Below are 13,559 nucleotides of genomic sequence, written 5' to 3'. Positions count from 1 at the left end.
CAGCGAAGGACCTGCCAACCTGAAACCCTTCGTCGGCATCGCGAGGGCAGGGCCCCGCTTTCCTCCCGGCCCAGGGTCTCAGGAAGGATTTACAGGCACCTGGCTGTCTTTGGGCCCTGCTGACCCCTCAGCCACGTGAAGGTCGAAGTTCCAAGAGTCACCAGACATTGGCAGGACACTTCACGCTCTGTGGAGCTCTCCTCACAGACACTCCTGTACTGCCCGCCAGCAGACCTGTGAGGACGATAATGTTCCCCATTTCACAGTTAATGAAATGGGGACCGTTGTCATCAGAGCTATGTCCACAGTCACAGCGGGTCAGTGGCAGAGCCAGCCTCTGGCCCCCATCCTTGCTTTTTCATGTTGGGTAAAGGCTTGGCCGTCTCTGAGAAAGCCACCTGGAAGGCTAGTCTCTTAAAGCACTACTCCCACACGTTAGGGTCTGCACCCCAGGACAGCGCTGCTAGGCATCCGAGCACTGGGGGCTGGGGTCGGGGAGGCTTCTCGGAGGAGAGGGCGGCGAGCAGGGTTGGAGCCCTGGCCCGCACCGCGGGGGGGACGGGGACCAGCGCCTGCAGCTGGCACTAGGAGCTCCCTCGACATCTGGGGACGAGGCCAATCCCTGTGCCGAGGTTGGGGGTTGGTTCCGGAGCTGAAGGTTGAGCTTGGAGCTGAGAGGTAAAGAGCGTGTCGGTCTCGAAGGGAGTGGGCAGAGGTCCAGAAGGGGCCTTTCCGGAGGGCCCGTGGCTCCTAAACCCATCACCGTCTTCAGCCCTCCAATAGCTGGGGCCATGAGGGGGTCTTTGCAGGCGGTGTGGGGGCAGTGGAGGGTAGGATAGGTCTTTAGGGCCGATGAGCATGGCGTCCGGGACAGGAAGGCAGTGTGGACGTAGCCCGCCTGCCCCTTCTGGCCATGTCGCTTTTTGCAGGAGAGGAGGGGGCGGTCCTCTCCACCCTCCTCCCCTCCCCCAGCCAGGGCGGGGCGCGTTTCTGTCTCTCCAGTCCCCGTGCCACGTTTTCTTTGCCACCTGGTGCCATTTAACAAGAGAAGTGGCATCACATTCTCCAGCCGAGGGTCTGGGACCCTTCCAAGCGCTGGGGAGACACGATGCTGCCACCGCTGCTGGCTCCGGTGACCGCGGCAGGCGCCCTGCCCTGGAGCCCAGAGGCGGACGCCCCCGCACGGCAGACCTGCGGCCCCGGCCAGGCAGTGTGTCTGCTTTGCACCGCCTGGGCGCGAGCGGCACCGTCCAGGAAGCACTTTGACCAGAGGACGTCGCAGAAGTCCAGTCTTAACCTGTGCTCGGCTGCTCACCATTCTCACGACCTCGGGCAGGTTGCCTGTCCTCATGAGCCTCAGGTTCCTCATCTGTAGGATGGAGTCAGACTAATCCATGCCTTTCTCTCCAGCCTGTTGGGAGAACTGGGAACATAAATCCTGAGGCAAATGTGAGAGCTCTCAGGCTGACCACGGGCTGACCACGGTCCCAAGGTGGTCGCGCTGGGGGCCATTACTGAGGGTGGGCCCAGGCTCTGAGCACAGAGGAAGGAATGGGGTGCCTGGGCCTGGCTCCCACACGGACGAGGCATCAGAGGGGCAGGGCTTGTTCAGGGTTACAAGTTCTTTAGTCCCCTCAGGCCACCTGGCTGTGGGCAGCCCTCGGGCCCACCCCAGGGAGCACATTCTCCGGAGGAGGCGGCCTGGCTGAGTGTTCCGGCCCCAGTCCTGGTATTTCCCAGCCCTGGGCGGGGGCAGGGCCTCCCCGGCGGGAGGGGACTGCACAGCATGACACCTGTGTCTCCACCCCTCAGCGCGCAGGGGCAGGGACGGCCTGGGCTGTGGCTAAGACAGGGCAGCCTGGCCACAGAGAGGAAGTGGTGCAGTGGGAAAGGACCTGGCCTTCGAGTCCCACTGGCAGGGTCTGCGGACAACCTGCATTGTCACCTGGGGCAGCTCACTTCCTGTCCCTGAGCCCCACAGCCTCTTGAGGTTCTTGCGAGGCTCAGAGACACCAGAGAAGCTGACACCACTGTGCCTGACCGGGGTGGTCAGCAGGGCTGGCTGGCGGTGCCCAGGGGTGCGGCAGATGGGGCGGGCACCGGGCACTCCAGCAATGAAGCCCCGCCATAGCTTGCCCCTCCCCCCGACAGCTGGTGCTGGGCCAGGCCCACCTGGAAGGACTCCAACGCGAAGGGACCCTTTTCACAAGGCACCTGCCGGCTCAACCCCCCCTTCCCTCCGTCTCCCCTGGGGCCATAGGGAACAGGCAGAGAATCATTGTGAAAGGACTAAACTAAATGCAGATACTTGCAAACCCATGAGGCCAAGAAGGGGCCCCAGGAGACGGTGCAGCAGGGCGCCAGGCCCTGCACACTCCAAACCCTAAACCTAACCAGAATCCTGCCCGAGCATGACCCTGTGGCCTGGGAGACGCTCAGGACCTTCTCTGGGAGGGGGAGGGGTGGCAGTCCCCAGGGCCCCTGCCCTGGACAGAAGACAGTCTTCCTCACTGCCGCCCTCCTATGGGGAGGGAATGCCGCAGGCCTCTGCGGGGCCCTGGGAGCTAGCATTTGGTAGGTGCCTGGTCTGACTGCATGATGGCCCTGCAAGGCCGAGCCTGGAGGGGGTCCCCAGCACTTGGTCCTCTTCTGCTGTGCTCCGCTGCAGCCTGCCGACAGGGGGAGGCCCCCACGCGTGTGTCGTGGGAGCAGTGGTGGGAGAGCTCAGGGGCCCGGCTCCTCCCTCAGCCTTCTGAGCTCATTTTCCTCCAGGGAATGTCGGAATCCGATGCCACCTCCTCCAGGAGCGGAGGCGGGGGGTGCGGGGGCACGCAGGGCGCGGGGCCGGGCAGCGGTGAGCGTTGGTGCTATGCCCTGTCGTGCTCCCGGTGGCCGTGCCATTCTCTGGGCCTTGTGCGCCCCTCCCAGGGTCCTCAGAATCACTCTTCCCCCTGCTCCGAGGTCTCTGGGCCTTCCCCTCCCCGCCGGCCCTCCCTGGCACCCCCACCTCCCGAATTTTTCTTCCCCGCACTCCGCACCTACTGTACGCTTTCGCTGTTTGGATTTCGCCTCAGTGGTTCCCGGCTGTCTCCCCAGAACCCGGCCCAGTGCCTGGGGCCTCGTAGGTGTCAGTGGTGCTGGGTGGATGAATGGACGTGTCTGTACATGGAGCTGGCTCGTGCACTCACACGGGCCAAACACCTGCAAGAGGCCCAGAGCCAGCGGTCTCCTTGTCCCTCTTGTGCGTATCCATCTCTAACTGAGACCTGGGGAAGGGGCGGCCCGGGGGAGGCGCCCTGCTCCTCTCCCGCCCCACCCGCCCCGCCTCACAGCCTCCGTCCACCCTCCGCCTTCAGGCCTAGCACCCGCGAGGTGCGCACTCCACTCAGTGTGGCTGAGAGGCTAAGGGGCTGGAGTCTCCTTTCTGACCTGACATAGAGTCGTGAAAGGCCCCTATTCCCCCATCCCGGGGTTCCCCTGGAGTGCCGGATTTTGTGCACGTGCCTCTGTGCACGTGCGTAGATGGGGGTGGGGCACTCAAGGACAGACAGCTCGGGCCCAGGGAGGCGGAGCGGTTGGGTTTTATAACTGCTTCATTGAAGCGCGTGACCTGCCCTCACGTTGTCTGGGTTGAAGGGGCGGGGGAGCAGGGGGGTGCTCTCTGGCCCCATCAAGACTTTATACTCAGCCACCTGGCTCTCCCTCCCCTCTCCCAGTGTCCAGAGGCCCAATATCACGTCCTTCCCGCCGTCCCCAGTGAGGGGGACTTCCAAGCAGTGTCCTGTTTGTCAGAGCTAACTAAGGACTGGAAGGCAAGGGGAATCTGCTGTGAGGGGCAGGCTGCTGTGGCGGCAGAGGATGGAGAGGACCTGTAGGAGGGCCCGGGCCCCCCGGGGAGAGGACGGTGGGGAGGGAGGGCCAACAGACCTGTTCACACCTGCTCCCCCTTCGCGAAACACGAGGCCTGTCCCCCGCTCCGCACGCGCACACGCAGCAATTTAAAGGCAACAAACGAGACCAGGACCGAGAGACTCCGGGTGAAAAGAGCTCCCTTTGGGGTGAGGCAGAAATGCCCGTTCTTACTCATAGGCTCCGGATTGCTTGAGGTGTTTTTCATAAGAATGTGTTTAGGTATTACTCACAGAATTACGTATAAAATGAATTTTTAAGTACGGCGTGCATTCCGGGGCTCAGCACACTTTCACATCCAGATCTTGGGGGCTGGGCCTCTCTGCCCCTAGGGACTGCCCTGCATGACACCGAGCTTGTCCGACAGGCCCTGAATTTCCTCACTTCCCCCACCCTGTCCCCGAGGCATGAAGGGCACAGGCCACGCTTCACAGTCGGCTGGACGCAGACCCCGTCCAGGCCCCCTCGTATGTGCTGGGTCATCCCTTTGACCCTCCGAGCCCTATTTTCCCCATCTGAAAAAATGGAGATCATTAGAGTGTCAATATTAGACCTGCCGGGAGGGTGTTTGGGGGGATTTGGAGGACAAAAATCCACAGAGACTCCCTTCTACCTGACAGACCCCAAATTAATCATCCTTTAAAAAAACTGAGCAGTGAATGAAAACCTGAGAATACGGAGACAGATTCAATTCGAAGGGTTTTTCAGCAACAGAGTCTGTATTTTCTCTTCAAGAATACATTGAGATGATGATGTCAGACTATTTAGAGTAAAAACTGTTAAAGGAACAAGAAAAATTCTCAGAAACCACGTTGATCTTAGAAACTTTAACGCCTCTCTCGGTCACATCTCGTAGTCAAAAAAGTGATGTAGAAGACTTGCATAAAGTGAATAAACTTGGCTTAAAGAGCTATGGAAAAAGAAAAGAATGCACTGAGAGGTAACCTAACGTTTACCACAGCGGTGAAATCTCTTTTCAGCTGCCGAGCTGTCCGGGCAGAGATTCGAGGTCCCCCTCCCTCCCTATTTAGGAGGCGCAAGTGAAAAGGTTTGTCCAGGGTCGGGCACCTGCACGGCACCGAAAGGATCCCACAGGCCTTTCGCCGTCGCTGCCTTTGTCCTCAGCGCCTGGCCACGCAGGCACAAGTGAGCCACCCAGGAGCCATCCGCGCCCAGTGAGGATCTTGGCTTCTGCCTCAGGGCTGCCTGTCCCAACGCACAGGCATGCATGTCTATGACCCTCCCGCAGGGGCTGGGGGCCCCGCGGCCACCACCTCTGCTCTTTGCCGGAGGAGTGAGAGGTGGCTCGTGTACAAGACCCCAGACCCGGCCCACACACTCCCGGGTCCCACAGGCCTCCACCGCAAGTGTGTGCCATGAGGGTTAAGCGAGGGCTCTGCAGGCCCGGGGGTGACAGGCGAGAGCACCAGGGGCGATGGGGGTGGGGCTCGGGGCCCAGTCCTCTCACCTTGCCCCCACCCCTCTGCCCCACGGCAGGGCCTTGCCTGCCCCGGCTCCTCTCCAGGCTCCTCTGCCCCCTCACCACACACCCACACCCACCCCCACCCCCACCACCCCAGACCCACTTCTCCTTTGCAGCTGCCCCGCCGCCTACACCTTCCTGTCGCGGAGCTGCTGGCCCGTGGGCAGGGGCTGGGGAGGCAGTGGGCCAGGGCGCTTCAAGGCCAGTTGACCGGGGTTCTGTGTGAGTCCTCAGGGTCCCCTGAGCCAGAGAGCTGGGGACCACCTTGGCTCGCCTCACTCCACAGCATCGCTTGCTCCTCCCAAACAGCTGGACAGTTCCCCTGCCCTGGACGGAGGCGCCAGCCTCCGCGCTGCTCTGCTCACCTGTCCAGTCTCCAACTGTACAGCAGCCACAGACATACGAGGCCCTCTGAAGCACAAGGCAGAGACTCTCCCTCCACTCAGACACCTCCTGGGGCTCCACGCTGCCCAGGTCCCCGAGGCTTGAGGCCTGGCTGCAGCCGCAGGCTCCCTCCCGCCCTCCCTCAGCAGCGCGCCTGTCCCCCAGAGAAAGCCCCCTGTCACCTCTCCATGCCTCTGCCTCTGCCTGGAAGCCTTCCCAGCCTCTTGCAGGTTCTAAGGATCCGCTCTTGCCCCAAAATACCCTCCCTGTCCCCTGGATAGTTACTCCTTCTTCTGTGTCCCCCAGCCCTAGAATGTTTAGGGGCCACCATGAGGCGCTAAACCTATGCTCCATGCTGAGGCTCTCTGCCACCCCTTGCCCCCAGATGTCAAGGAGGATTGAGGGAGCTCGTGCATGTGTGTCCGAGACTCAGTCTGAGACGCAAATGAGAGACGTGCGGGGAAACCCAAACACTGGGGCACAGAGGCACACCGGGGAGCCCCAGTGAGACGCAGAGGTGAGCAACCCAGGACACACGCAGTCCTGAGGAAAACGTCGGGGTCGGCGGGCCGCCCACTGGGCCTTGGTCTGTGCGAGCTGTCCCCGGACCCTCAGCTGCCCTCCCCCTGCCCCTCTGTGCCCTCCACTCCAGCCAGAGGCTCCACACTGACACACAGGTCTGACTGTGACACTCCTTGCTTCAAGTCCTTCGTGGCTCCCTAGAGCCTTTGGGCCAGTGTCCGAGCTCCTTAACCCTCAGTCAAGGGCCCAGGCCAGGCTTCCGGTCCCAGCGCTCCCCAGCCGGCACACCTGGGCCTTGAAGCCTTTGCTCGCACTGGGCCCCTTCCTATCATTCTCTCCCACCCCCACCCCAGACCTACTCCAGCCAGCAAAGCCTCGTCATCTCCACAGAGCTTCCCTGTGCCCTTCGGCCCTCCCTGGTAGTGCCCGGGACTGGCCACTGTGAGGCGTCGTCTCCCCCATCACCACCCCCCCGGGGGCGGAGTCCCTCCGATGCATCCAGTGCGGACACTCAGGATGTGTTTGATGAACTGAACCAGCTCTTCCTGAGAAGGGCCAGAGGGCTCCCCAGAGAAGGAGGCAGGTGGCGGGGTGGGGGGCGGGGATGGCTAGTGGGGATCTCCTGGAGCTATGCGCTGGCCTTGGGGAGAAGGACAGAGGAGGGCACCCAGAGGTCTGTGTGCTGACTGCGGGGCCCATCCTCTGCTACCCAAGAGCAGGCCCTGGGCTGACCCCCAACACTGTTCCCGTGCCCAGGGCCCGCCCAGGGGTTGGCTCGGGGCGCGGGGGGGGGGGCAGTGATGGTTGAAGGGAGAAACCACAGGTAGAAAGAGAAGGTCTGAGGCACAGGGCCCTGGGCCCGCGGGGGAGTGTCCCACCCCAGCGGGCAGGGGGGCGGGGCCTGGGGCAGTGGGCGGTGGCCCCTCCCGGTTTCCTCCCCGTGGGACAGAGGAGGCGACTCAGACCCAGCCGGAGGTGCAGCGGCCTCAGCAGCATGAGGCGAGGGCCGAGGAGCCCCAGGGGCAGGGACGCGCCGGCGCCCACGCGGTGCGTCCAGGCCCAGTGCTTTGACCTGCTGGTGCGAAACTGCGTGGCCTGCAAGCTGCTCCGGACGCCGGAGCCGGGACCGGGTAAGAGCGGACGCGCTCCGAGGGCTGGCCCGCGGGGCAGCCTCGGCGAGGAGGGGGAAGGTGCCGCCGCCACGGAAGCACCCCCCTCAGCGCCCCCCACCCCGCCGGGCCCGAGAGTACCCCCTCCCCCTTCCCAGGACGTCGGGGCGGGCGACGGGTTGCTGGGGACCGTGGGCAGGTGCCTGGACGGGGACCAGCCATCACCGCGTGCCTCTCACCGCTCCCTGCCTCCCCTTCCCCATGGACGCCCCACTCCCCACCCTCCAGGCCCGGGCCTCGCCTCCTCCCACACCCTCCCTCACCGGTCGTCCCTCCCCTCTGCCCCCTGCCCGCCCTCCCCGGCCCCTCCTCCGCCAGCAGCTGGGCCGAGCAGCCTGGCGCCCGGGACCGCGCTGCAGCCGCAGGAGTCGGTGGGAGCCGGGGCCCCCGCGCACGCCGAGGCCGCGCTGCCGCTCCCCGCGCTGCTCTTCGGCGCCCCCGCGCTGTTGGGCCTGGCGCTGGCCCTGGTCCTGGTGGCCCTGGTGAGCTGGAGGCAGCGGCGGCGGCGGCGGCGGCGGCCCCCCGGGCCGGCTTCCCCAGAGGCCCCGGACAGAGAGCAGGACGGTAAGTTCCGCGTCTAGGGGACCCAAGAGGCACTGCCCAGTCCGAGAGTGTCCGCGAGCAATGCGGGGTGAGGGCTCCTCTGAAAATCCGAAGCTGAGCAGGTAGACAGTGATGCCCAGCACCCCAGTCCGAGTGAGGGCCACAGCTGTGGCCTCTCTGACCCACTCTGAGGAAGACGCAAGGCTGGGGAGCCGGGCCTGAGGGAGGCGTCTGTCCTGGCCTCTCCCGGGATGGCCAGACTGGCTGCCACACTTCCTTTCTCTTCTGTCAACACCCCTATTTCGCTGCCCTCTCAGCACTTCCTGTCCCGAAGACTGATCATGTGTCTTCCTACCACCCCACCCCTAGGCAGTGGGGCTTCATCCACCTACCCCTCTGGGAGGGTTGTCCCTCCCCGGGAGCTTCTAGACCAGGGATGGTGAAGGCTGTGACCCGATCCTGACCCTGCATCTCCCCCGCCACCACCAGAACCCCTGAACAGTGTCATCCTCTCTTCTGGACCCCTTGATGCCACAGCCCCCATCTGGCCTCCACCCACAGAAGACTCAGCGACCACTCCACCTGCCCACAGCGTCCCTGTGCCAGCCACAGAGCTGGGCTCCACTGAGCTGGTCACCACCAAGACAGCCGGCCCTGAGCAGCAGTAGTGACGGGAGGGGCAGGAGGGGCCCCTGCTCTCTGTGGGCCGTCGGCCAGGGAGGTGGAGCTTGAATTCTCTTCACCCCAGTGCCCACCTGCCCCTGTTGTGGGAGCCAGGCTGCTCCCCAGCTAATCCCGCAGCACCACGGACAGCACAGACAAGAGGCGTGGTGTCCATAGCCTGCCATGGTTTGGCTTAAAACTCCACCATCTTTCGGAGCCCTGGAGGGCTGTGACTGAGCTCCTGCGCTTCAGGGTGGTTGGGGCACTTTGCCTCGGGGGCTTTTCTTTTGGAGAGGAGAAGCCCCCGTTAAACAGAATGAACCTAGTGAAAGGATCAAGCGAGGTTAATTTGTAGCCGGGTCTAGTCTTTAATACTTGCTCTCAGAGCTGCTCTGCTGTGAAACTGATGCAAATGTCAACAATGATGCCAAAAATAAATAAGTAAATAAAACAATTGGTAGGTTTGCTTTGGAATTTAATACAAGATGGTTTTTAAGAAATAGTTTGGATTGTGCTGATTCTCAAGTATCTGTACCTCAGTGTCAACCCTGAGCTTGGCCCAATCCGCTTGAATGTGTGATGTCATTTTCACCCCTGATGGCAGCTTCCAGAGCTCAAGGCTTGCACTTGGAAGGAAGTCTACAGCCTCTGGGGCTGGACCGTAAACGCACACTGAGGGCACACTGACAGGCGTCTTCCTCAGAGACCACGTGGTGTTCCAGCGGCCTCCAAGGCACACTCAGCCATTCACAGGGCAGAGCCCAGGATCTACAAGAGGCTTCTTCGTACAGAGGCCGGGGCAGGCCTGTGGCCTTGATACAGCTGGACCTGCTGTCCCTTGAGCTCTCTCCACTCCATGGCCTGCCCTCTTCAAGCACTGGGCCTGAGTGCTGGTGTCGCCTGGCCGTTCTGTGCCAGCCTCTGGAGTCACTCGCCATCCCAGTGGGACTGTTCCTCTGACGGTGGTGCCGCCGGCTCTGGGCCTGGGGCTGAGACTGTCTCTTCCGATTCTGGACCACGCCGTACCCGTGGTCAGCCACTGCCTCTCCTGCCAGCCTTCCTACACAGGGTTAGACCCTCCTGACCCAGACTGCACCCCGGACAGCACCCTTGGAAGCATCACTGGCCTGGAAGTCAGAAGATGGGATTCCAGGTACCATTTTGTCCTGCTGTACGACCTGGCTGCATTCTGCATGCTCAGATGCTGTCCACTCACCTCTCTCTGACTTGCCTTCAGAGTGGCCTGGCATACACCTGCCCTTCCTGCTCACCTCTTTCCCAGCTCGGCAGCCAGCAGCATTGACAGCCCTCAGGACCTGGACCCTTACGTCTAAATTTCTTGCTGGCCACTCCCTGCTGAACTCATCTCAGATGCCCCTCCCTCCAGAAAGCCAGGTGGCTGGGGTGAGGTCAGGTGGCAGGCGGGCAGGCAGGAGGATGAGGGGCGGGCCCAGAATGGCCCCAGCCATCCACTCCCGTCTTTCTCCCTGTGGGAGGAGTCTGAACTGTTTCTGGCCACCCCATCCCCACCCCACCTTTTCCACCAGAGCTGGAGGCCTGGCCCTGGAGATGAAACCAGTGGGTGAAACCCCTCTGGGGCCCAGACATGCAAACCTCTGGCACCGCTGTGTCCCAGCTGAAACTATCAGTTTCCTTTTCTGAAAAATGGGGGGTTGGATGCAAAATTCTCCTCTTGGTTTATGGCTATCAGGGAGGACCAGAAGGCACCCCTCCTCATTTTACAGATTGGGAAACTGAGTTCCAAAGAAGACTTGGCATTAGTCATCCAGAAAATAACAGAAGAAAAGTTCATTGGGGAAGAACCAGAACCAGGAGGTGGGCAAGCAGGGGGTCAGTCTCCCCCAGCCCCCAAAAGGGACCTCAACTCTCAGGGGCCTCCAGTTTCTGACCTTCCATCCTAAGTAGTGTTTCCTAAGGAGCCTCCTCAAGATTATCTCATTTGATCTTAATAATAGCACCCGAAGTCTACAGCCATGCCACCCCGAATGTGCCCAATCTTGTCTGATCTCAGAAGCTAAGCTAAGCCTGGTTAGTAGTTGGATAGGAGACCACCTAGGAAGACCAGGTGCTGTAGGTGTTAAAAATAATAATAATAAAAATAATGATGATGATGATAGCACTTGAAAGGGGGGGTGTGGGTGTCTGTTTTGCTTTTTAAAAGGCTTTTTTATTTTAAAAAGCTAAGATGTGGGTTTTGTAGACACTTTCAGAAGTAATCCAGGGTGGACTCTACAGACAAATAACCCACAATCCAGCAACACCAGGCCCTGAGTGGTGGTTTCCTACAGAATGGTCGGCACTCATTTTGCACGTACACATTCATAGCTCGATTGTCATATTTGCTGAATTTTCCCTTGCCTTTAAACACGTCACAAACAAGATGAAAACCTTACAGATGTTGAAAAAGTTTGCCCCTGGAGCATTTGGTCATTTTTAGTTTTTACAGTCAACTGAGGTCCAAAAATATTAAGTGGAAGATTCCAGAAATAATTCATAAGTTTAAACTTGCATGCCATTCGGAGGAGTGTGATGAATTCTCACGCTGTCTTTCTCTGACCCGCCTGGAACTCGAGTCATCCCTTTCCCCAGCATCGCCATGCTGTATGGCTTCCTGCTCGTTAGTCACTCAGAAGCCATCGTGGTTATCGGATGCCGTGCTAATAGTCAAGTCGCCCTCGTTTTACTTAATAATGGTCCCAAACTGCAAAAGTAGTGATGTCGGCAATTTGGATATGCCTAAGAGGAGCCATAAAATACTCCCTTTAAGTGAAAAGGTAGAAAGTTCTCAACTTAATAAAGAAAGAAAAAAAAATCGTTTGCTGAGGGTGCTAAGGTCTACATGAGGAACAAAACTTCTATCCATGAAATTGTGAAGAAGGGAAAATAAATTCGTGCTAGATTTGCTGTCGCACCTCAGACTATAAAAGTTACAGCCACGGTGTGTGATGACTACTTAGTTAAGAAGAAAAAGGCATTAAATTTGTGGGTAGAAGACGTGAACAGAAAACCGACGGCTGGCAACACGTTGTGCCAGAGAGCACTGAGCCTGCGAGGAGACTGCAGCCAGGGACCCTCTGAAGCGAGTGGCCACGCGCTCACCACTTTTATTGCAATATATGGCTATGATTGTTCTATTTTGCGATTAGTTATTGTTGTTCATCTTGCTGTGCCTTATTTATAAATTAAACTTTGCCGTAGGTTCATATGTGGAGGAAGCAGTGTTTGTATGTAAAGGGCTCAGTGCTCTCCATGGTTTCGGACACCCACGGGGGGTCTCCGACTCTCCGACTTTCCTCTCAGGAACCAGGGGGATGACCGGATATTGCAACTGAGGCAGTAGCACCTCCTCGTACATAAATCCTTGCCCGAGTCTCTGTTTCTCAGAAGCAGAGTTGTTGCAGCCGAAGGCCATGACCTTTTTAAAGGCTCCTGTTAGTCGAATTGCTTTGCTGAAAGTTGGGACCAGGTCATGTCTGTAAGTGGGGATTATACGGCCCATTTTGCTGATAGGAAAAGAGAGGCCCAGAGCGGTGAGGGGATCTTGCCAGAGATCTGGAAAGCAGTGGTGGAGCTGGGCTGGACCCAGGCTCCTGCCCCTGCCCCGTGCACCTGTCTGGAAGGTCGCTGGCTGTGATGCCCATCTCGGGAGTGCTGACTCCAGGTTCTACTCTTCGTTTGCATCACCAACTAGCCTCTTTTTGCAGTAAGAGGGATCTAAGATAGATTCTGGAAGAACTGCTCATTGGAATGGGAACTGAGGGAAGTCCCACTCCCCTAGCCTGTGTGTCTTGCCAGTTTTTCCCGAACGAGGGTCTGGTTTCCCCAAGGTCCCCAGGGCCCTGGCAGGTGGGGGTGGAGCTGGCTGAAGTCTCGGTTCCTCCTGGGGCTTCCTGCAGGCACCTTTCACTTCCTGCCCTGCAGCCCTGGCTCAGGGCGGGGGGTGGGGAGGCCCAGCTGGTGAGTCCAGGGAAGAAGGACCTGCCTGACCTCTTATCTCCCTCTGTCTCGGCAAGGACGGCCTCACACGGCCTTTGCCTTTAGAATGTGGTGGCATCTCTTGGCCTGTCTCCCATCTTCAAAATGGAGCCTGAAGGCCACCTATCTGTCTGAGATTAAAGAGGGCATGTGGCAAGTAGGGTCTCTATCCAGGAGCGCCTCCACCTCCTTCCTTCAATGGGACACAGGCTCTTCCTGCCCAGAGCCCCAGCCTTCAGCAATCCCCGCCCCCGGGAAGTGAGTTTCCCAGAGCTGGTCTGAAGCTCTGGGCTCAGCCGTAACCACCCCATCACTTGTCAGTTTACTGCCCATCGATCATGCTGGATCCCGGACACACCTGCTTGTGCCAGAGCCCCTCTGGGTGGTGCCAGGAGGTCAGCCCCGGGCTCTGCCACTGGGTACCAGTCTGACGGGAGAGACAGAGCAAGACACAATGACAGGATGGGATGTTCCCTGCTAGGGCCAGGGAATGTTCCATGCAGGGGAATGACCAATCTGGGTTCCAAAGAGTGCTCTGAAGAGTAGGAGGTACATCCTGAATCCAGAGGCAGTTTTCCTGCTGGAATAGGGCAGAGAAAGGACATTCCTGCCCCAGGGGACTATGTGCAAAGGTGCAGAAGAGAAGAGGACAGGAGGCTCGAGAGGCAGGGGCAGGAGGAGGGGCTGGAGAGCTGGGCAGCGTGTCCTCTGAGTGCCAGGAAGGGCTGCGTTGTGTCAGAGCCTTCCTTGTGCCGAGCCTGCCCCCCCGCACACAGGGGCGGCCACCCTCAGGGAACCCGGTGTTCCTCCAGCTCCACCAGGAAGGGTGTCTCACCCGTCCCTGTCCCCTCTGAGAGGCTACCAGACCCCTCTGGCACTCCCCTGGGCAC

At 60.0% G+C, this 13,559-nt stretch overlaps 1 protein-coding gene across 2 annotated transcripts; it reads left to right on the top strand.

The window, feature by feature from the left end:
* The first annotated feature begins 7,244 nt into the window (after positions 1 to 7,244).
* On the top strand, positions 7,245 to 9,127 carry TNFRSF13C (TNF receptor superfamily member 13C). Of its 2 annotated transcripts, none has more exons than XM_016135819.2 (3): positions 7,245 to 7,428; positions 7,786 to 8,031; positions 8,500 to 9,127. In XM_016135819.2, the coding sequence occupies exons 1-3, from the start codon at positions 7,293 to 7,295 to the stop codon at positions 8,676 to 8,678; spliced, it is 561 nt and encodes a 186-aa protein (XP_015991305.2). In that variant the 5' UTR covers positions 7,245 to 7,292; the 3' UTR covers positions 8,679 to 9,127. The 2 variants fall into 2 exon arrangements, with proteins under 2 accessions (XP_015991305.2, XP_015991306.2); XM_016135820.2 differs by having other exon boundaries at positions 7,246 to 7,428; positions 7,789 to 8,031.
* Positions 9,128 to 13,559: the final 4,432 nt, after the last annotated feature.

This window comes from Rousettus aegyptiacus, unplaced genomic scaffold (assembly GCF_014176215.1).
Source record: "Rousettus aegyptiacus isolate mRouAeg1 unplaced genomic scaffold, mRouAeg1.p scaffold_m13_p_2, whole genome shotgun sequence".
In the NCBI taxonomy this organism is placed as follows: domain Eukaryota; kingdom Metazoa; phylum Chordata; class Mammalia; order Chiroptera; family Pteropodidae; genus Rousettus; species Rousettus aegyptiacus.
The sequence above is the reverse complement of the archived record's forward strand: the minus strand, read 5'-3'. Positions and strand labels throughout refer to the sequence as shown.

What these genes read in the sequence shown, in the direction of transcription:
- TNFRSF13C (XM_016135819.2), top strand. Translation starts at nt 7,293, where the DNA reads ATGAGGCGAGGGCCGAGGAGCCCCAGGGGCAGGGACGCGCCGGCGCCC. An exon ending in GACGCCGGAGCCGGGACCGG is followed by an intron (nt 7,429 to 7,785) that starts GTAAGAGCGGAC and finishes CTCCTCCGCCAG; the next exon opens with CAGCTGGGCCGAGCAGCCTG. An exon ending in CCCGGACAGAGAGCAGGACG is followed by an intron (nt 8,032 to 8,499) that starts GTAAGTTCCGCG and finishes CGCCACCACCAG; the next exon opens with AACCCCTGAACAGTGTCATC.